This window comes from Chiloscyllium punctatum, chromosome 32 (assembly GCF_047496795.1).
Source record: "Chiloscyllium punctatum isolate Juve2018m chromosome 32, sChiPun1.3, whole genome shotgun sequence".
NCBI lineage: Eukaryota > Metazoa > Chordata > Chondrichthyes > Orectolobiformes > Hemiscylliidae > Chiloscyllium > Chiloscyllium punctatum.
The window spans coordinates 21,200,933-21,224,696 of record NC_092770.1 but is presented as its reverse complement, the minus strand read 5'-3'; the positions used below and the strand labels follow the sequence as shown (position 1 = coordinate 21,224,696).

Below are 23,764 nucleotides of genomic sequence, written 5' to 3'. Positions count from 1 at the left end.
CCTGTTCCTTTTTATCCTTCTCTGGAATGTTACCCATTTGTTATCCATTCCAAATTGTCTTTGAGCTGTATAGTTACCCTGGCCACTCATGGGGGCAGTTAGAGTCAGCCACATTTTGTGGGTCTGAAGTTACAGGTAGGGCAGACCATGTTAAGATAACAAATTTCTTTCCCTGATGAATGGTATTGAACCATATGGATGCATCCGTGTGGTTAATCTGTGGATAGCAGTTTCCTGGTCACCATCACTGAGGCCAGCATTCTGTGACAAATTTATTGGTTGATTTTTCAATTCCTCCAGTTGCCCCAGTTGGTTTGTTGAACCCATGTCTCCACAGCATTAGCCTCTGTCTCTGAATTACTTGTCAATTGTCAATACCACTTCAGGATATTGTTGGGAACTGGGATGAGGGGCTTGGTTTTGTGTGGGGTGCCATAAATCCACCAGATCCCTGTCACGATTTAGTGCCTGGAGCAGAGTTAAGTGTTTAAGGTAAGAATGCCATTCCTCCTCTTAGGAGCAAGTCCTGATTTGGAGGTCACACTGAGACTAGTTTTCAATTCCAGGTTTTGTTAATTGAATTTAAAATCCATGGTGGGCTTTGAACCCATTTCCCGATTACATTAACCTGGGCTTCTGGGTTACTAACCTGGAAACATTTTCGCTACACCACCATCTCCCCACTAGTTGTATTAAGAAGTCTGTTCCTTTGTGTTGCTAACACTGGCCACTCATTTATTTTTTGATGTTTCAGGGAAATGACCAAGACCATCTTTAACCCCCAGTTTGGGAGCATTTTTAGAACCCACCATAATCCCACCTATTTCTCCCGACGGCTCTCTCGTTTCGCTGATATATACATGGCATCCCTGAGCTGCATCTTGAGCTACAACCTGCACAACACATTCTACCCTCGGAGAACGCCACTGCAGCATGAAGCCTCACTCTGGTCAGACCAGATTGGTGCCAGCCCATCCAAGTACCCCTATATTGAGGGGTTGGCTCAGATTAAGTGATGGCCGCATGGACCCTTCTAATTGAGTCATACACTTCAGCCCAACACAAAACAGTTCAGAACTTTGCTTTAGTTATTTTTGTGAGTCTTTCATTGTATCTGGGCTTTCAGTGGCTGTAGCGCTAAGCTACGGGCTAAACATCGCTAGAGTGTGGTCAACTAGGCTTTCGTGTTGTCTTCCACAACAAGAGGGGCAAATCGTCGCCAAAATGTCTCTTCCCACAGAGCGGTAACATACTGTCTGTGGTTTTTGATTGCCTGGGTAACACCATGGCACGCATTTGTGTGACGTGATGATGGGAGTGAAAGTGCTCACAGCCTCAATATTTGTTGAGATACAGGCAAAGTCTAGCTGATACAGACGAGAGAGAGGAGTAGAAAGACTGGGGTTTGGAAGTGAAGATTCCCTGGATTCACTTGGCCCAGAACTCCTCTGAGTTCACTAGACGTACTTGTAAAGCAGATTGCTAAGTGTTAGTACTATGGGAGAATTGAGGTTACTTAATATTTACAGCCAGGAAGTGTGCTTTATTAGGAATGTTTCTGTAAACGTAAATACATAGAAACTGACTTAAGGTTAGAACATGCGCAAAATGTACTTGCAATATTAACTCTGCTGTCTCTCTAAAGCGTGCTAGTCATAGATTAGCAAGTGCAGTGTTGGCAAATCCCTTATAAGGACATCTTTGCCAACTCCGAGTTAGTCAGTATTGATAGAATCATTCCTGTCTTGCAACTGTGTGTTTTGTATATTATTGGCTTGATCTGTTGCGTAAGTCACAAGCTGTATCTATATGTGATAAATGTTGTTCAATAGGTTTCTGAAGCAAATGCATAAAATGAGAATTAGCATCTAAGAGAACGGATTGACCACCGCTGAGAGAAGTGGTCAAATAGGTGGCATTTAAAAGTGAGGAGGGCAATGATAGGTGAAGGAGGTTAGGGAGGGGAAGGTCCCGACACTGGAAGCTGTGTTGCTGAGTAGAGCTTGCTGGGCAGGTGATGGGATACGTATAGAGTTAGAGTCAGAGAGCAAGCTGATGTGAAGTGCTGGCATGAAAATCATTAACATCTTGACATTAGCAGTGTAAGACCTTGCATTTGGTCATTCTGTGGCCCGATTGCTGAAACATTTGCCACTGATTTTCGAACGTGGCTCCTCGTGTTATCCCTTTATGCTGTGTGTAGTATTCCTTCAGAAATACACTTGAACATAATGTTTTGTTTACACTGTTACTGATCTGGAGTGAGTATTAAAATATAACTGCATCATTAACATCTAAAGAAATGTTTTGCAAATTTAAACTTCAAGAACTAAATTCTGGCTGATTATAGTTATATAGAATTATTGAATACAGGGGGAGACCATTTGGGTGCATTCCATCTGTGCAACTCTTTGAAAGAATTAGGTCCAATCCCAGTCTCTCACTCCATGGGAAACTTTGCACTTTCAAGTCTTTCTTATACTGTACATTAACTGAATTTAGCCTTTAATTCCAATTCCTTCTTGGAAGTTACTCTTGAATCTTCTTGAATTGACCTTTCTGATGTGGACTGTAATCCACATCATCATAATTTGTGACATATGTTTTTAAAAATCCTCATTTCCTCTTGTTCCTTAATCAATGCCCTTCTGCTAGAAAAGTTCCCTATTTACTCTATTAAAACCCAGAGTCATTTTGAACCCCTCTGTTAAATCTCCTGCTAACCTCCTCTTAAGTAAGGAGAATATTTTCAACATCTCTAGTCTTGCTACTTAACTGAAGACTCCATCCATATCAAAGGATGTTCACACATATTCACTTCTTATCATTGTTCCTTCTTCAGCCAGAATTTGCATTGTCTTGTGTGTTGAATTAGTTCATAAATTTGTCTTCTGGTCTCTCAGTCTCCAGGGACTGGGCTGTTGAATCGTGATTTTGCATTAAGAGCAGTTCCATCCCATAGAAGCAACAGACCTTCATTCTAATTGTTCGGGCTGGATCTGAACAAAACACATAAACGGTTTTAACCAGATCTATCCACAACTCTTGGCACTGCAGTAACTGTTTGAAGAATGTTATTGCCTTCTGGTCCCTGTGAGCACAGCAGGTAGTTTGTAGGAGAAACAACTGTATTTAATTTCTTAAATTAACTTTGTGCTGTTTGTGATTTGGGTGTTTGTGGTTTGTTATCCTTTTAAAGCTTTTTGATAATTTTCTTTGTTTATTACTGGTTTGGTCCTGCTAAAAATATGAGCATGTCTTTATATTGGGCTGTGCTGGGTGGGGTTTTTTGATTGGTTTCTGAGTGTCCTGTTCCAACAATGAGACCTTCTCTACAGTTGGTAGTCCTTTGCTCATTCATACCCCTGAACAGAGAACTGCAAGCAATGAGCTTCTATTTTATGATGACTTGCAATGTCCATACTTGGGAAGATTTTGCTTGTGATTTCTAACTGGTTTCACTGTTGCAGTATGTGAAAATTCAGGGAAATTTAAAGATCCACAGATTTAAAATCTTGCCCCAAAATTCTAACTTATTTCCCAACTGAATTGAAATGCCATTTGTGAGTAAGTTGTCTTGAATGAGTGTCCAATAATCTACTGAATCGAATAGTTGAATGTGTTTGACATTAAACAGAATGCATCTGAAGAGATTAAAATGATCTTAATTGATGATTGTTTCAAGGAGTTCTGAGTTGTTTTCTAAATGCAAGACAAAAATCCGACTATTCAACACTAAAATCCTTTGACAATTGTAATTATAGTTCTCTGTTTTTCTAATGGTGTAAGTGTGTTTTATGGGAAAAGTGGTACAATCTAAGGTGATTACAGCATGCCATTGCATTGTAATCCATGTTATGTAGTACTTGCTAGTCTCAAAGCGTTTAAGCAGTGGTTGTGCAGTGAAATCTTAAGAATCTACACTTTGTGTTAAGTGTTTTAGTTTAAATGTCATGCAAGTAAGTTGGGTTCCTCTCTAACAATAAGAGATAAATGCAGATAATTTTAAAACTGCTTTTCCCCCAAAATGTTTGATTGCAGCAAAAGGTTACTCTGTTTCAAATACATGTGGCAAGTGTAGTTTCAGTACCCCGAGGTTTGCTGTAGAAAGGAGTTCTGTAAACTGAGAAGTTTAGAATGTCCATGTAATGTACGATTTTACAATAAATCTGTAGTGGGGTTTCTTTCATGTATGCAGTGCCAATAATAAAGCAACTGTAGGAGGACCAGAACAATGGAGCGGACTCCAGTTCTTTGCAAATCGATTTTTAACCATTCATTAGCAGTCGGTAAAATACTGATTGCAGCATCCTTCAGGTTTGCAAGATCCAGTTGGAAATAAAACATTGAAAAAATACGCTTAATTAAGACTAGGCTTACGTTGCCTTCTTATAAACTAACAGATTTGTAACTTCAAAATTCTCCATGTGACACCCTTCTCCAAAAAAAGAGATGGGCAAAAATGTGGGAACCTACAGACCAGTTAGTTTGACCTCTGTAGTGGGGATGTTGCTGGAGTCGATTGTAAAGATGAAGGTACCTGACACTTAGAAAAACAAAGCTCAATTCACCAGTCTCAGCTTGGTTTCATGAAGGGCAAGTTGTGCTTGACAAACTTGCTGGTGTTCTTTAAGGGTTTGGTACATCTAGATTTTCAGAAAGCAGTTGACAAAGTGTCAGATCCAGAAGGTTAGATCCCATGGCATAAGGGTAGCATATTGGCTTAGATAGGGGATTAGCCAACTGACAGCAGAGGGTCAGGATAAATGGGTCCTTCTCTGGATGGTGAACTGTAACTAGAGGAGTGCCACAGGGTTCAGCTCTTGGACCTCAACAATCTATATAAATGATCTGCACGCAGAGACAGAGTGTAACATAACAAAGTTCACAGATGATACTAAAATAGGTGGGAAAGCACGCAGTGATGACAAGATAGAGTTTACAGATGGATATTGATAGGCTAGGAGAATGGGTCAGAATCTGGCAGACGGAGTTTAATGGGGATATATACGAGGTCGTCCGTTTTGACCGGAAAAATAAAAGGGGAAATTATTATTTGAATGGGAAGCAGATTCAAACTGATTCAGTGCAGAGGGATCTGGGTATCTTTGTGCATGAATCACACAAAGTGGGTGTACAGATGCAGTATATAATAAGGAAGCCAATGGAATCCTGGCATACGTTCCAAAAGGCCTGGATTATAAAAGTAAGGAAGTGTTGCTACAATTGTGTAAGGCAATGGTGAGATGACATGGAGTATTGTGTCTAGTTTTGGCCTCCGTACTTGAGGATGGCTGTGGTGGCACTAGAGGCAGTTCAGAGGAGGTTCACCAGGTTAGTTCCAGGCATGAAAAGCCTGTCATACAAGGAGCAGTTGAATAGCTTGGCCTTTGTACTTGCTGGAGTTCAGAAGAATGAAGAGGAGGGGGATCTGATTGAGGTATATAAAATGCTAAGAGGGATCGATGAGGTAGACGTTCAACACATGTTTTCCCCCTTGTAGGACAGTCTCAAACAAGAGAGCATTGATATAGAGGGAGAGGAAGTAGGATCAAAACTGAGATGAGGAGAAACTATTTCTCCCAGAGGGTTGTGAATCTGTCTCAGAGTGCAGTGGAGGCAGAATCAATCAACTGATTCAAGAAAAAAATGGATAGGTTTTTGATGAAAAGCAGAATAAAGGGCTATGAGGAGCAGGCAGGAAAGTGGAGTTGAGACCAGGATAAGATCAGCCATGATCATGTGACATGTCAGAGTGGGCTCAAAGGGCTGAATTACCTGCTCCTGCTCCTAATTCCTATGTTCCTCTTCTCACTACCGCCATCTGCTTTAGAACGGAGAATTGCAACTACTTTTTCTGTCACCAGTCTCACTACTGTGGCGCCTCCTGCACACTCTGGAACAAATTGAAAATCTTTTAAAAGAACATGCTTTTTTTTTTCAATAATCTACCCTGAACAAATGAAAACTGATTATGACATGGCTGGCTGAGGGAGTGATTCATGAGAGCACGCTCAGAATTGATCCACCTGCTCCTGGTTTGTGGGCGTTGAAGGCAGAGACCGTGTTACCAACTCTGCTTGGATTCATTCCTGGAGGTTTTGTCATCATGACTTCGCTCTGGCTCCTACCGGTCATCTGATATGTCAATCCCATAATGCATCCCTCCCCAGCACCAATTGGAGAAGGAGCAGATTCTTTGTCATCAAATTGCCCTGTTCTTGATTTGGCTGTTCGTGTGCTGCCCGTAATTGTTTAATCACTTCAATAAACAAGTTTCCAGGAGAATGAAGAGCAAAAACATTTTTTTACTGCTCCTGTGATTTTTCTGAAGTGTTGCTCAATGTCAGTCTTGGGAGAACAATTAGAATTTCTGGAGGGCTGGGAACACTTGATGTCTTTCATAACTCTCCAAAATCTTACATTTTCTAAACAGAGGAAGAATATATGTTCATATTTAAAGGTGCATCTGAGACTTTTAATTCAAGATCAAAATAATTGACCAAGTCTATTTTTAGACAATATTTCCCAAAGGTTTCTTTACCCGCATCAGTTTTTTAAGACATTTGTTTGGACGTCTCAACTTCATTAGGTTAAAATAGCTAAATATTACAGTCTTAAAGTCTCTATTCCAGTTATTTTTTTTTCCAACGAAGGCTACAATGCTTATACAATATGGTTTTAATTTTCATTCGTCCTTCCTCATGGTCAATCAAAGATGCCACCTGACTCTGTGGGTTTCACTGTTTGTGGTTAAGAGATTGGAATGCTGCCGTTAAGAGAACTTGCAGTGACCACCAAATGTTTAATGTTTAACATTTCTTTGGTAATGGTGTACACACAGAATGTTGACAGTCTTGCTATTGTTGGTCACCATTATTTGTTCCTAGGTGATATTCATCCTGTGGGAAATTAAACAGGTAATTACTGGAAATGCCTTATCAACTTAGAGTTCTTGTTCCACTTATGGTCTTTAGTTTTTGATCATGCCTGTGCTGTAAAAGGTGTCAGTAATGGCACAGTGGGTAAAGCACTCTCACATTTTGAGTTAGACAGACAATTTAGGTTTGATTTTTGACTCTAGAGGCTGGAGCTTATAGTCTAGGCTGATGCTCCAATGCAGCAGTAATGTAATCTCCCTCAGATAGGATATTAAACTCTGCCTTTCAGACAGAGACCAATGACCCCATCGGGTTGGTTGGAAAGTTCCCTTTAAAAAGGCCAAAGTAATTGTCCAATCTACACAAGCTGCAAAATTCTCAATCACGTTCACTGAGGAGGACATTGATTTTTGCCTCCAAGAGGCTGCTTTACCATATGCAACAACGCTTCTCTTGGCTCCAATAACATAAGATTAAATCACCATGGTCAAAAAGTGTAGCACTGGAAAAGAACAGCCTGTCAGGCAGCATCTGAGGAGCTGGAGAGTTGATGTTTCGAGCATAAGCCCCTCATCAGGAATGAGGCTTGTAGGCCGGGGGTGGGGGGGTAGGGAAGGGGTCGGGGGGAGGGAAGGAAAGGGAAGGAAAGGAGAAGTGTGCTGAAGGGAAGGTAGCTGGGAATGCAATATGTAGATGAAAGTGGGGTTGAAGGTGATAGGCCAGAGTGGAGGGAGGAGCGGATAGGTGGGAAGGAAGATGGACAAGTAGGACAGTTCAAGAGAGCAGTGCTGAGTTGGAGGGTTGGATCTGGAATAAGGTGGGAGGAGGGGAGATCAGGGAACTGGTGAAGTTGACATTGATCCTTGGTTGGAGGGTCCCAAGGCGGAAGATGAGGTGTTCTTCCACTAGGTGATGGGTGGCTAGGATTTGGCAGTGGAGGAGGCCCAGAACTTACATGTCCACAGCACTTTCCCCCTCAGGGCATTACTACATTGAATGCCAGGTTATTCCTTGCCCTGGCAAATATTTGCCTCTCAACAAACAAAGCTAAAATACAGTAACGCAGTGTATAAAGTGACAGCCACATTTTCTGCATTCTAGCAGCGACTGCATTTTGAAAGTACCTCACTGGGTGTGAAATGCTTGAGATTTTTTCTTTATTCATTTACGGGATGAGGGTGTAGTTGGCTAGGCAGCATTTATTGCCCATCCCTAATTGCCCAGAGGGCAGTTAAGCATCAACAACATTGCTGTGGGTCTTGAGTCACATGCAGGCCAAACCAGGAAGAAGGGTTACACCTGAAACGCTGACTTCACCACTTCCTGCCTGTCTACTTTCGATTCCAGCATCTGCAGATTTTTGGTCTCAGACCAGGTAAGGATGGCAGTTTCCTTCCCTAAAGGACTTTATTGAACCAGATGGATTATTCTGACCATCAACAATGGATTCCTGGTCATTGTTAGACTCTTAATTCCAGATTTTTTCCTTTTATTGAATTTGCATTTCACCACCTACTGTGGCAGGATTTGAACCCAGGTCCCTGGAACATTATCTGGGTCTCTGGATTAACAGTTCAGCAATAATACCACTAGGCTATCACTTCCCCAGTGGTGAAATGCAATTTTTTTTTTTGGAAATGTTTATGCTCTCTGTAACTTCATTTAGATGGTAACTAAAGATAATGGGGGTATATCTTTTAAAAAAAAAACACACACACACGCACACTTAGTGAGAAGATAACTTACACAGAAGGGATCTTTGCCACTGTCTGTGGAATTTGTGAACTTGTTGTACATGGGGTTACTGAACCTGTTGGGTACGGAGTCGTCAAATGAGGACACACCTTCTCCTTCTTCAGACTGTAAATATAAACGGGAAAACGTCTCAAATATCCTGATTTCAAAGTTGTCAGGAGTTACCTTTGACTCTGTTTGCAGTACCTAAGGATTATTAGGAATAGACAAGCAATGCAGGCCCCAACCACAACTTGCAAATCCAATGAGAAAATATTTTCAAAAACTTCGCTGTTTAGAAGGATGGGAGTATTGCATCATTTCCCTGTCGGCTAATTGATGAAGATTAATTGCTGTGAACAGTCAGTAACCCCTTCGTTATAGTGTCCAGGCTGGTAGAGGATGAACAAGATGGATCACAGTCTATTGCTGTCCAGTAACTCCCAGCAGAATGATATTTGAGTTTGGTGCGTTACCATTTTTATTTTTTCATTTGAAAGGGGTTGTTCTGCCACTTGCTGCAACCATGGATGAAGATGGTGATATAAAAATGTAGTCAGGGTCTGTGGTGTAGTGGTAGTGTCCCTATCGCTGAGCCAGAAAGTCCAGGTTCAGATTCCACTTGCCCCAGAGGCTCTCCTGAACAGGTCGAATAAAATAGCAAGAACATTACAGTTGCAACTCTCCAAGCTTTGTTTGCTCTCTGGTGAAAATTTCCAGCTGAGAGATCAGATTGTACTTTGCTCAAATGGGTGTCATCACAAAGGTGTCTTCCTGCCTCTCATTTTGGCAGGAAGAATTTTTTAAAAAGCATGTTTCCTAAAAGGTGAGATATTACACAGCAATGAGATGCATAGGGGACTGGGGATCCTAATGCACGAATTGCAAAATACTACTCAACAGCTATAACAAGTAATTAGGAAAGCTAATAGAATGTTATAATTTATTGAAGGGAATTGAATACACATGTGGTGAGGTTATGCTTCTAATGCAGGGAATTTGTGAAGCCAAATCTGGAGTATTGTGTAAAGTATTGGTCACTTTATTTATGGAGGATAGGGATGCTTTGGACGTATTCAGATGTTCACCAGAATGAGAGGGTTGTCTAATGAGGAAAAGTTGGAGAGGCAATGTCGGTATCCACTGGGGTTCAGAAGAGTAAGAGGTCACTTGATTGCAACATGTGATCCAGGGGTGACACTGTGGCTCAGTTGTGAGCACTGCTGCCTCACCGTGCCAGGGACTAGAGTTTGATCCCAGCCTTGGGCGACTGTGTGGAGTTTGCTTGTTCTCCCAGTGTCTGCATGGGTTTCCTCTAGGTGCTCTGGCTTCCAGATGTGCTGGCCAGGTGAATTGGCCATGCTAAATTGCCCATAGTATTAGGTACATTAGTCGAGTAAATATGGGGTAGGGGAATGGGTCTGGGTACGTTACTCTTCGGAGTGTCAGTGTGGACTTGTTGGGCCGAAGGGTCTGTTTCCACACTGTAGGTAATCTGATCTAATAAGGAATCATCATTTTTAATAAAATTAGGCATTTCTTTCCTCTCAAAGTGTTGAGTGCCCTTGGAACTCCCTTCCTGAAAAGGTGGTGGAAATAGAGTCTCTGAATATTTTTAAGGCAGAGGTGAGTAGGTAGATAGCAGGGGTGGGCAGGAATGTGCATTTGTGGTTACAATCAGATCAGTCACAATTTCATTCAATGGCCAGCAGGCTTGAAGGGCTGAATGGCCTGTTCATGCCCCTTGCTTTCATATCAGTTAACGTTCAGGAGTGAGGGTGCAACTCACCCAGTGAAAACGACTCATAGTTGATAAAGAGTTTTAAAAATTAGACTGCAGCAGTTGATAATATGATAGATGCAGACCGTAAAATCAAGATGAGAAAAGCATCATTTTCAAATGTCTTCAGACAGTAGATTTGTTACCTTGAAATACTGGAAGCGGAAGGGTCCCCTTTGATGCTTGTGGTAAAAATACATAGCCACTGCCAAAGCAGCTATTACCAGGGCGCAGGCAAAGAAAATTCCCACTCCTGTTCCTGTGTGAACAGCATGTGGTTTAACCTAATAGAAAATGGACAAGAAAAAGTTAGATTTCCACATCGAGTGAACAGTGACATCAACTTGGATTTATACCGTAGTCTTAATCATAATAAAACTATGTCCGAGGATGTGTCATCAGATAAGAGACAACAGCAGGGAAGATGCAGTTCTTGAATCTATTTATATAACTGAGTTATATCATTGGATGCTCATTTCTTTTATGCTGCAGTTGGACAGGCAGTTATAGTCTTCTCATCTCTCTCTCAAGATCACGACTGAAATAACCACAAAAGGAAATATTTGATTGGATCACCCAAACATTGATCAGGAAGGTGGGTTTGTAAGGAGGAGTCACTCGCAGGAGGTAAGAGAAGTTGAGAGATGGAATTTCACAGTCTAGACTGAAGGAATTAAGGGCTACGGGGAGAACGCTGGCAAGTGGAGCTGAAATGCGCATCAGCCATGATTGAATGGCGGAGTGGACTCGATGGGCCGAATGGCCTTACTTCCACTCCTATGTCTTATGGTCTTATGGAAGTTAAGCATAATAATAGGTTATCCCATTAGTGGCACAATGAAAGTTGGTGTGCATTCCGTATGTGACTCTAAGGCTCAACCTAGTGTGAGTCCCAGTACTGACCGACTATGGAGGCTTTCAAAGGAGAGAGCAGTGGCAGCTAGAGTGTGGCTGCAGATGAGAAAAATATCAACTTTTTGTGGTTCTCTTATCATTATTTTCCTGAACCACAGATCATTCGTGATCTTGAGAGAGAGAGAGATGAGAAGACTATAACTGCCTGTCCAACTGCAGCATAAAAGAAATGAGCATTCAATGATATAACTCAGTTATATAAATAGATTCAAGAACTGCATCTTCCCTGCTGTTATCAAACTTTTGAATGGATCTTTTAAGTGTTAATCTGATCTCTCTCTCTCTCTCTCTCTCTCTCTCTGTCTCTGCACCTTCTCAGCAGCTGTAACATTGTATTCTACACTCTGTTCTGCTGCCCTAATGCACTTTGTGTGGTACAATCTGCTGGTATAGCACACAAAACAACATTTTTCACTCTATCTCAGTACATAGAATCCCTACAGTGAGGAAACAGGCTATTTGGCCCATCAATTCCACACCGACCCTCTGAAGATCATCCCACCCAGACCTAACCCCCCCATCCCATCCCTGTTTTCCCATGGCTAATCCACCTAGCCTACACATCCCTAAACACTATGGGCAATTTAGCACAGGCAATCCACCTAATCTGCACGTTTTTGGATTGTAGGAGGAAGCCAGAGCACCCGGAGGAAACCCATGTAGACATGGGGACAATACGCAACTTCACACAGACAGTCACCCGAGGGTGGAATTGAGCTCGGGTCCCTGGTGCTTTGAGGCAGCAGTACTAACCCCTGAGCCACCACAAGGTCCCCCAGTTTACATGTTCATAAGTTAATAAGGAAGGAGCAGAATGTAACAATGATCAAATCAAATCTAATCAATCGATCTAGTAATAAATTGAGTTCATTGCTGAAAAAGGACACATGATTTTTGTCTCACCCTCATCAGGATATTTCACAAGAGTGAAAATTCAAGGAGAAACCCAACATATATACGACGTGAGATGAGAGTGCTGATTGGTTGGAACCCATGCTGTTTAAATGTTGGCTTTCCCCATCCATCCATGCCATCCTCCTCTACGACCTATCACCTTCTCCCTCACCTTCATCCACCTATTGCTTTCACAGCTACCTCCCCGCCCCACCCCAACCCCCCCCTCCTATTTATCTCTCATCCCTCCAGCTCACAAGCCTCATTCCTGATGAAGGGCTTATGCCTGAAACATCGATTCTCCTGCTCCTCCAGCACCACACTCTCGCCTCTGTTCTCCAACATCTGCAGTCCTCACTTTCTCCTTTTGTAAAGAGAGGTCCTGAGTGTAAAAGGAAGGGGGATGTATACTGGAAGTTCTGGTTAGACCACAATTAGGGCAATGTGTCCTAGTGACCATTCTGGTCACCACATATTAGGAAGGATGTGAGGGTTCTCAAGAAGGTGCAGAGGAGATGCAGCAGAGTAGTTCCAAGTATGAGGGATTATAGATATGTGGTTAGGCTGAAGAAGCTGTCTTTGGAGCAGAGGGGGTTAAACAGAGATTTGATGATGGGGTACAAGATGATGCCAAGTAGCGAAAGAAATCTGTTTCTGTAAATTGATGGTACAAGCCACAAAGAAAACAGAATTGAACTTCTGGGCAAGAGATGCATTGGGAGAATGAGAGGAACAGCCTGTTCTTGCAATGAATGATAATGACCTCAAACTTATGTAGTACTGTGGGGGAAATGGAGATGATCTTGCAGGGTGCCAGGAGAATAGGACACGTTGGGTTGCTCTACAGATTACCAACATGGACTAGATAGGCTGAATGGTCTCCTTCTGTGCCAGTCACCTCTCCACTCCTCTATCAGTGAAATAGATGGGGACTGCACCTCCTGCTGGTCAGTAATACCCCCATAGGCATCAATTAGTCAGAAGTTCTGCCTTAGGGAGCTAGCGCCACTGGGAGTGGTGGTGACTGCTGGGACTGCAAGCAGTGCCCAGAGTGAAAGTGCTGGAGGCCCTGGAGACTGGGAATCTAGTGTCTGATGTCCTGAAGGGGAGGGAAATCCCAGGGAAGTGTGGCTGAGGGTAGTTTGCATTGTGATTTGAGGGGCAGAGGGGGAGTGGAGAACTTGCAGGTGCAAACTATAGGGTGGGATAATTTTGGAAAAGAGCCAAGTAATGGAGAAGCTCCAGATCACCCACCCTTCCCTAAACTGCAGTCTCACCCAGTTGGATCAAAATGTGCACCGGATACACTGGGATGGGTAACAAATACAGGCCTTGTCAGTAATGCCCATGTCCAAACTAAGGCCTGAGCAGGATAACCTGACGGGACCCCCCCCCACCCCAACCCCAATGAATCCTTTCTCCTGACCCCAGACAGGGATAACCATCAGTTTTGGCTGGGACCTGCGGTGTTATTAGATAATGCATAAAAAATATTCCTGCAGCTGGGTCTGAGGTTTGTGAGCTGGATCGTTGGGGCTCACTGTGCATGAGTGACTGCTAGCTGTGGTTTTCACAGCCTTGAGTGATAAATAGCGCGTGTTTAGCATGGTGTGTGTATAAATACGGTGAGTTGCTGGTGCATCTTTGGTATCCCTTTCCAAACCGGCAATCAGCACTTCCTGGAAGGACAAGGGCAGCAGGTGAATGGGAAGACCACCAACTCCAGGCTCCCCTCCGAGTGGTGTGGATCTGTGTTGCTGTTTCTTTCCAGTAGCTGGGCCAATCCCCTAGAACTTCAAATCAAACATCTCCTTGGGTGCACCAACACCACACAGACAGCAGTCATTCAAGGAAGGACCTTACTGCTGTTTTCTCAAGGAAAATGGGATAGGCAATAAAACACCAGCCTTGCCTGCAACACATGAATGAATAAAAAGAAACCCGCATTCTAATTGTACATGAGATCCTTCATTGTAACATTACTACATTGTGCATTCACTTACTGGTTCAAGGGGTGCCTGTAAAGGCTTATCAATGGCATGAATTATCCCGTTTGATGCAACAATGTCCCACGCCACAATTGGTCGGTCATTCACCAACTTTCCAACCTGCTGATTGAACTCAGTGCTTGGAGGGAGGGTATTTTTCGCCATCGTGATGAGCAGTGTGTGACCAATTGTACTCAGGATGAGGGTTCCATTCTCCATTTTGTGGTAGATGTAGGTACTGAGATTAGAAAAGTGGTATTCGATGTCCCGTCCAGATAGCGTCTGCGAATAAAAACAATACTAGTGTTTAATCAACTTTTTTATATTACATCGGAGAGTTTAGTAAGTGCTTTGTTAGTCCAAAGGTAATGCCAGCATGCTGATAATCTGAATTAATTATTGGAGAGTTAAAATTCCAACCAACAGCAGTTTGAGAATTTACAATCGGTTTGGAATAAATTCTATTTATGAAACGCTGTTCTCGGTTAAAAAGTGACGGCAAACTTCTAAAAAGAAATGCCACTACGGCATGGTGGCACAGTGGTTAGCACTGCTGCCTCACAGCACCAGAGACCTGGGTTCAATTCCCGCCTCGGGCGACTGTCTGTGTGGAGTTTGCACGTTCTCCCCGTGTCTGCGTGGGTTTCCTCCGGGTGCTCCGGTTTCCTCCCACAGTCCAAAGATGTGCTGGTCAGGTGAATTGGCTATGCTAAATTGCCCGTAGTGTTAGGTAAGGGGTAAATGTATGGGTAGGTTGCGCTTCGGCGGGGCGGTGTGGACTTGTTGGCCCGAAGGGCCTGTTTCCACACTGTAAGTAATCTAATCTAATCTACTTCACATGATCCTTGAGGAAGGGAAACCCTTCATGGTCTCGCTTATGTGACTCCAGTCCCCCAAACTAACATGGCTGACCGATGTTAGCAAGCCAACCGGTTGGATCAAAATGCACACTGGATACACTGGGAACGGGTAATAAATGCAGGCCTTGCCAGCAATGCCCATGTCCTAAAAACTAAATAGTGGAAAAATGTGCGCGCTAACAATCATAGCAACTTGAACTGAAGATTTGAATGGTGGAGGTTTCCGGTGCGCAGTACATACGCAGTGAACTATTTGTGAGGAATTCTAATTCAGTTGCCTGGAGAGCCGAACAGCTGGTGTCGCAGACAATGAATGGAAAATCTGAACATCCAGCCTGAGCCTGACTTAAGAGGCAGCTGCTCCACTTGACAGCACAGGGTCTGTGCAGTGAGATGACAGTATGGTTTCAAAGCTAGGTTAGTCAAGGAGGAATGGTACAGTCTGCATGTCAGCTTTGAGTGGGGGGAGGTTGCTGCTGCAGGGATATGGTATCTCTCACCTCTTGTAAGTGACACTCAGAGGGAATTTAGCATTATACCCCTGTCATTTCTCAGCTGCTCAGACAAACTTGAGAGGAATGAGAGATGAAAGCAATGGGGGACTGCTCAGAGTGAGTGTAAGCTCTGAGGAAATACCTGAATAGGAAGTGGCCTAAATACTGCACTACATTAGTTTCAGGTCTGGGATCTGAAGGGCAAAATAGTTGGGAGGGGGCCATAAAGAGATAGTAAGCCCCAAAATAAAGTAAGGGTACAGTAACACATGGCACAAGCCAAAAGGGAGAGAAGTTGAAAAAGCTTAAATGCAAAGAAAAGTTAATACAAAGGGCAGAATCAAGTGAATCCAGGTCAAAATTCAAGAAGACTAACAGAGGAAGCAGGAGAATTTACTGCACATGGGGCAGTTTCTGAGAGAGAAGCCCATGAAGGGGAACAAACGTGTGATCCTGGATCATGTCTTGGCTGGGAAAGCTGTGACCAGGTTAGCTGAGAAATGGAGACAATTGCAGACAGCGGTCATGGCTCTCTATGAAGTGAAACAGAGAGCACAGGCCAGCGCTACAGATCAAAGAGCCAGCGCAAGATTGCTAGATCAAAGTGCCACCTTGTGGTCCAGAAAGGGATAACGTGCAGCTTTCGGGCTGAGGGGCACAAGATGAGAAGAGCCTTGGTGGTGTGGGGGGGGGGGGGGGGGGCATAGAGGAGGAAACACAGTGGTATGCTGTGAACCATGAGGGATCCGGAGCCCACCTCCCTTCCTGGAGGAACTGCTATCCCTAGTAGCACGCTCCCTCACCCCCACACCATCATCTCCCCCAGCCCCACTTCACCTTCTGGTGCCGATGAACCCACCAGTCACCAAGACAGGCAAGGGGCTGCCAATGTCATCCATGCCATCCCATTCACTAGCAGAGATAGCCAAAAAATTCCTTGTCTGCCAACCCACCACTGACCCCTGTGAATTCTACCACAACTCCCACCAACACAGAACTTTGCACGGGTTGAGCAACCCCGAGAAAATCAAGCTGATATTAATGTGCTTCACCCGCAGCCTTCATTGCTTTGCCCCATCAATAAAATGTGGGCAGAGGGGAACCCGAGGACATAAAAACTGTGGTTGGTTACACGAGAGAGGACCCTGTGGATGGGCTAATTAACTGCTGACAAAAGAAAATGGAATACTTAACCACATTTACCAGGCACTTATATCTAGAAGCTCTTCACTGCTGTGTTCAGGCAGCTGGATAGATACCAGCTTACGGTCCTGAATAAGGCCAATTGGACTAGGACCATAGGCTCACACATGACCAGAATGGTAAGTATTGTGATAATTTTGACCTCGCCAACGATACACACATGGAATCGTGGGTACTCCAGAGAAAAACCCATGTGTAGGAAAAGGATGACCAGTACTCAGAAACAGCCAAGTCCAGGAAGGCTGGAAAGATGGAACTAATCAGGGTAAATCCCAATGAAGAGGCAAGTGAAAATAGAGGGGCAGCTACAGAGGTGCCCTGCCCCTACACACTGCCCCCTGCAGGGCAAGGTCAGGACCAATCGCCACAGGGGACATGTTCCTAGTGTGACCGGATTGGCTGTTATACCAGGGAGTGACCCGAAAAGCCAAAGCAGACCTCAGTACCATGAGAACTTCATTTATATTCTCCCCAGGAAGAAGTCAGGAAGAGGAAGGAGATTATTTGGAAAGTGACAGGATGGACTCTAAAACATCTTGAAAAAATGTTCTTGAAGAGAGAATTGAGATTTTCCATTTTTAAATTCAAACTAAGATTGATCCAATTGTCAAGCAAGATCAATGGCTGAATAAAGAATTCCTTCTTCTGACATACTGATTTGTTCATTTGAGTCACAATGTTAATAGCTTGGATTAAAATTCTCTTTTCACTAATTAGACAACACTCCCATTGAACACTGTAAAAGCCATAATAGAGTGCAAGTGAGACAGAATAAAATTATTATTATATAGGCTACTTCTGCAATTGGCGAGTAAAGCTTAATCAGCTATCATAAATCTCTCGTTTTCTGGGGAAATCATATAGACAATCTCTCAGTCCCTCCAATGATGACCATGTTCCCACTGTTAGTTAAAAAGCCCATCTGGGTTCACCACTGCCCTTTCGGGAAGGAAATCTTGCCTGATCTGGCCTACTTGACACCCCAGACCCACCTGCAATGTGGCTGACTTGTAACTGTGTCTGGGTAACAACAGATGGGCTGACCTATGCTGGTTTAGGCAGCAACATACATGTTTCATGTGAAAATCCAAAGACCTGATAATTACTGGTAAATGAAGTTCCTGAACAGACACTGATGGCATTGAGGTACTGTGGAAACAAACCATTCTTTGAGCAATTACTGCCATGTATTGGCCAGTTTGGAGTGGCAGTCATCCATCTGCTGTGATTCACTAGGGAAAAAAAAATCTACTTTTCAGTCAGTGAAAGCGTACCTTTGATCCTATCTGGATTTGACCTCAGGTTGGTTTTATTACAGTAATTTGAAAGCCTGTCGTGATGTAATATGAAGTGAAGCCTGGGTAGATTGTCGCTACCAACTCTCCCAGTCCCCAGCCCAAAGATAATGTATTCTGTGTTGGGTAACGGACCATGAATCAGAGTTAGCAGATGATGCTCTTATTCTAGATATTAGAATATTGTTTATTATATCTGAGCAACTGTGTATGTGGGTTACATGAACTCTTAAGCATATTGACTATCACGAACAAATGATAGGTAGAACATATAGACCTTGTCAGTCTGATAACTGCCTGAGCGGTCTCTAACTCTACAATACTCCATGCAGCAGCTGTGTAATCTCTCAGAATGGGCAATGCTTCAGATGGACTCTTTAATGTCCATTATCTTAAACAACAGGTGGAGTGTGACATATATATAGTCAACTGGAATTTTTGATGCTTTTTCTTTCTTTCTTGGGAGATAGTGGAGAGTTCAGAGTCTGGTGCTGGAAAAGCACAGTAGGTCAGACTTGATGAAGGGCTTTTGCCCGAAATGCCGATTCTCCTGCTTCTCGGATGCTGCCTGACCTGCTGTGCTTTTCCAGCACCACACTCTGGACTCTAACCTCCAGCATCTGCTGGAGTACTTAGAAAAGTCATGTAAATGGCTGTTTACATGTAGTTCCTGAGGGAATTCTACCCCATTTGCAATTCCCAAGTGTCTTAAGGCATATTGAACATTCTCATTCGTTGAGTATACAGGATGCCTGAACCAGCATCTGCAGTCATTGTTTTTACCTAGGATGCCTTAACCAACAAGGGAATATCACAACTTTCTTCAGCCCAAACTAAATGCAGCACTTCTGGAATGCCATTACTGGCAGCATTCAAAAAATCAGCATCAATGCAAATTTATGTTGATTATTGATTTTGTTCTTGGTCAGTGTTAAGTGTGGATGTTTTAATTGGTTGGGACTGTAACTTTAGTTTTCAAATCAAGTCTGTTGCAATCCGAATCAAATCAAAACTTGAATGGTTAAAAGAGTGTAGATTCTGCTCGATTCTCAAGAGAAATCAATTCATTGTGGCTGGATATAAAACATGTCTGACATTTACCACATTTTCATGGAATCCTGAGTTCACCGGGACGAACAGCGTGCCTTTGACTGACAGATCTGTGAGGACTTCCACAAACCTTCTGCCATTCTCTGTGGTGTTTGAATAATTGAGAAGTTTCTGGAAATAGAAAAATGACACTTAAGCCTCAATCTCCAGTCTTCACCTTGTCAGCTTTAGATCATTTCAAATCTAAAGTACAACTAAAGCTTGTGTCCGATAATTGCCTTTAATTGGTTACTATTGATTATCTAACAGTGCAATTGCCTTAAATCCTTCAACTATATTTGTCAAGAAAGTGAAAAGTATATAACATTAATTATAAGTTTGGATACGCTGCATTGCTGGTATATAATTTGCTCTTTAATGAAGGAACAGAAATTTAAAGCACATTAATTAAAGGAAGGGATTCTACATATGTATATTTAATACTGATACCTTTTCATCCTATTCTGGTTGGATCTCTTACATCATAGCATCAAGAATAATAGAATGAGGTTAATCACTCCATCTCATCTGTGCTGGCCCTTTTAAAATGATATCCAATTATTCCTACTTCCCTGCTCTTGTCCAGTAGTCAGGATGTTTTCTTTGAGAGTACATATCTGATTCCCTTTTGAAGGATTATTGTGTTAGCCATTGACAATGTAACAATAGTGATGTGCTTCAAATAAAAGAAAGAACACACTTCCAATTACATGGTATCTTTCACAACCGCAGGTCATCCCAAAGTGATTGAATGAAATGTTTTGGAAAAGTTTGTTCAGGTTATGACCTGCAGAGATATCAATCATTGGCTCGTCAGGACAATTTGGTAAAAACATCAAAAACATTAGGCCAATTTGCAAGAATACCAATTTAAAGTGGGACAGCTCCTTCAATAAAAAATATTGGTGTTCGTGTGAATTGTCCTGATGATTACAAGATGAAAAAGTTTCAACAAATTGTGAATTTTCAGTAATATTCGAGTTCCGCTCGATTGAACAGGGTTGGGACGCTAGACAAGTACATCAGGAAAATTGACAGGAGAATATACTAATCGAGCTAAATGAATTAAGATGCTCACGTGAAGCAATGATGGGAGAACATGATAGATAGGGAGAGCTTCACTGTGTTTCACAGAGAAAACGTGTATAAAAAGATAAGCTGTGTTTTTTTTATAAGACTTTTGACAAACAGTGTATGAGGATTCTGCCTATGGTTCCAGTTAGACCAATTAACTTGTTTCTAAGCTGTAAAGCTGTATATTCTACTCAAAGGGTAAAACATAGCTACTCACTGTAAGGAAAGTAGAAAACTTGTCAATGCTGGTCAGAACTTGCAGCAGGTTCCCATTGCATGAATAGCCATTGCCCACATAACCTTTCTTACATGTGCATTGTACATCTGTGTGCAAAAACATTGGAGTTTTAATCATTGAAACAAAAGACTTCTAATGGTGGCAAAACAAGTGTGTTTGTTACCTTTCATTCGGTAGCAGAAAGCATCCCATGTTTCACTAATATTGACTCGGGGGCCATAGTCCACTATTCCCACGTGCCCAGAGCCACAGTTTGAATTGGAGAAACTGGTTGGATAGGACACTCTCTGGCCATCCAGCCAACCAGCCGAACACAAATGGTAACCCGCCTAAAACCAGAAATCAATGGTACAATTTCTCAAAAGGTCCAGTTTTATGCATAGTGTTCTTAATGCTAAGTTATTTTATATTAATATCACTGTTGTAATAAGCATATATAATGAGTAATAGCAGAAGTAGTGAATGAGAGAAACAGCATCGATAAATTTCTGGAGATGCTAGATAAGTACATGTGAAAGGCATAGAAGGATATATAAGCGTTAGATAAAGAGAGGTGGATATTGGTTTGTGTGAAGCACAGACAACTTATACAAAATGGCCTGTTTGTGTTCAAAAAATCGAACGTAATCTATGTAAATATAAGCTATTCAATGTAATGATGCTATTCTAGTGGGGACACACCAACATTGTGGGGTCAATCTGTGTACTCACTGTGGTAGCTCACGATAGCCCTGTCCCCTGCAGAGTGATGTTCCTCAAACCACATAACCAATTGTCCCTGCTCTTTGTGGGCAATTGTGAATGACCTATCTGACGACACGTGCCAAGATTAAACAGTCCTGCTTAACTTGGAAATACGGGTTGTCGAGTAGGGGCCTCTTTCATTTCTTTCAGATTCAAGATTTTATCTGAAAAGAGAGCATGCTCTTGACTGAGTGTTAAAGATCTGATATGGAAAAGAGGGTGCTTCAGGCTAAAAGCACTCTTTCAGTGAGTATCACTTGGTGGTGGTGGGGGGGGGGGGGGGGGGGAGGGGGTGGAGGTGATCCCTCGGGTGATATTGAGTGTCCATGTGAGGTCTGGGAGACGGAGTTAGGAGTTGAGGTCACTTCAGAAACATGGGAAGGCATTTGTGAGAATGTGAGAACGATTTCAATATGTAATAGTGAGGTTTTTAAAATGCCACAGAGGGGTCAGTTCCATGCTTTGCTTCTGTTTCTGGACACACTGGGGACTCAAGGGTTAAACATTTCACTACTAAAGGACTTATCGCAATATCAACAGAGAGCCTGTACTCTTACAATACAGACAGAACATCTCAGTAGGGGGGAGGCTAACTGTATCCCAGAAGAGGAGTCGAGTGGAGCCATACATGTTGATTCCCCAATAGCCCCAGACAGAGGTATTTGCCCTTTCCAGGCAAGACTGATAGCCTTGGCCACAACCCTGTTAAACTGCCTCCTGCTCCCATTGTCTTACTTCCCCTCCATATTAGCATGGGTATGTGAATCCCCCATTTACAGCAAGCAACCCCTTCTGCCTTAATCTTTTCCCATCACCACATAATCATGAAGAATACAATAATCAGTTTTTGTAATCCATTCACACGTTATCACAGGACATCCACATTCATCGGGCTTTGTAAATTCATAATTACCCACTTTAAACTATGTGACGACGATAATTTAATTGTACTGTACTGTCTCTGTGTGTAGGGCAGAGATTCGTGGAGAAGTGTCACCACAAGTAGACACACGGCTACTTTGGGGACATTTTGAATCTCTTGCCGGCTGTCTAATAATAAAGCATCTACTATTGTACAGAAACGTGTCGTCTGGATTTGTGGAACAAAATACACATCAACAGTAGGACACATGCTATGCAGTTAAAGATTCTTCATAGGGCTCATCTGGCCCCAGATCATCTTGCAAAATTTAAGCAGGGTGCATCTTCAATGTGCCCCAAATGTAAAATAGATACCGGTCCCCTCCCTCATTGTCTGTGGTTCAGCCACAGGCTCCATGCGTATTGGAATCCTGTGGCAGGAGTAATAGAGAGACTCTCAGGTACTGGAGGCAAGGTGGTCCCAGTCTCTTTGCTCCTGGATTTACCTCCCTTAGATGTACAGGGGGAAAAAGGTTTTTAACATTCTCACTTTTTGTGTGGGGTAGAACATTCTGATGTGCTGGGTGTCTGAGAACCACCCCCCCTCCCAGGTTTGTCGGGGTGGCCTAAGTTAATTATGGAACACATTCCTTTCGACTTTCTTACAAATATGGTGCAGCAGAGAAAGGACAACCTTTACAAGGCGTGGCAGCCCTTTTTGAATTATTTGGAAGCAGATTCATCCGCCATTTTGATTAGGGCTTTTGTCTAGCCATGATGGTTTGGTCTAATAGACCTAATGCCATGAGAGGAAGATTTTCGGACAATAATTGATGCTCTCGAAGGTTGAGAGCTATGGTGTTGTTGTGCTGAGCGGTGTTACTTGTTCATTTAATGATTTGTAATAAATGTAGTTTTGATTTCTTTTGTAGAGTAGTATAGTAGTTGGCTTAATGTTTATTGTTGTTTTTGATGTTATGATACTATGTTTTCATATTTTTGTAACTTCCTAATTTTGTGAAGAAAGCCTTTTCAGTTAAAGTATTTTAAAAAAAACACAGACCTGCTGAGCATAGGCAAGCTGATTATACGTGGCCAATACAGCTTCCTCTGCTTTGCACAGTTTCTGTGCTTCTAAATAGGTCAGTTTGTATTGTCCCTTCTTAGATCGTAGATGGAACACTCCTACTGTTTTATCTGAAAGGAAAAAGAAAAGTTTTGTCAGCATGCATTTACACCCTAACATCTCTTCTCATAAGATATACCTGGTATCAGTCGAGTAAACCTTCTCTTGATTGAACACAATGGCACACACACACACAGTATATTTTTCTTTAGAAAAAGGGCCTAAAATGGTTTAACTATTCCAGTTGTGGTCTGACAAGTATCTACCACAATTTCAGCAAACTCTTCCCACTTTTATACTGCATTCCTTATGAAATCAAGACCAATAGTCCATTTTCCTTCCCTATTACGTGTTGAACCTGTGCTCACCTTCCACCCTACCTACCTTCGCAGAAACCAAATCATCCGCCAACATTTCCACCCCACCTCCAAAAAGACCCCACCACCAGGGATATATTTCCCTCCCCACCCCTTTCCACCTTCTGCAAAGACCGTTCCCTCCGTGACTACCTGGTCAGGTCCACGCCCCCCTACAACCCACCCTTCCATCCTGGCAACTTCCCCTGCCACCACAGGAATTGCAAAACCT

The 23,764-nt window shown here is 42.7% G+C and overlaps 2 protein-coding genes across 2 annotated transcripts in view; one reads left to right on the top strand and one right to left on the bottom strand.

Moving 5' to 3' along the window:
• The window catches only part of nt5dc3 (5'-nucleotidase domain containing 3), a 31,734-nt gene extending 27,508 nt beyond the window's left edge, over window positions 1-4,226 (top strand). Inside the window, exon 14 of the mRNA XM_072551857.1 lies at window positions 755-4,226. Within this exon, the coding sequence (XP_072407958.1) occupies window positions 755-1,016 (262 nt within the window). The 3' untranslated portion in view covers window positions 1,017-4,226. The remainder of the gene's footprint in view (window positions 1-754) is intronic.
• A 2,230-nt stretch (window positions 4,227-6,456) lies between these two features.
• stab2 (stabilin 2) overlaps window positions 6,457-23,764 on the bottom strand; it is a 175,702-nt gene continuing 158,394 nt past the window's right edge. The window contains exons 61-68 of the mRNA XM_072551848.1: window positions 23,114-23,247; window positions 20,609-20,774; window positions 20,425-20,531; window positions 19,146-19,265; window positions 14,208-14,474; window positions 10,542-10,679; window positions 8,628-8,741; window positions 6,457-6,902 (exon numbers count right to left, since the gene is read on the bottom strand). Of these exons, the coding sequence (XP_072407949.1) occupies window positions 6,861-6,902; window positions 8,628-8,741; window positions 10,542-10,679; window positions 14,208-14,474; window positions 19,146-19,265; window positions 20,425-20,531; window positions 20,609-20,774; window positions 23,114-23,247 (1,088 nt within the window). The 3' untranslated portion in view covers window positions 6,457-6,860. The remainder of the gene's footprint in view (window positions 6,903-8,627; window positions 8,742-10,541; window positions 10,680-14,207; window positions 14,475-19,145; window positions 19,266-20,424; window positions 20,532-20,608; window positions 20,775-23,113; window positions 23,248-23,764) is intronic.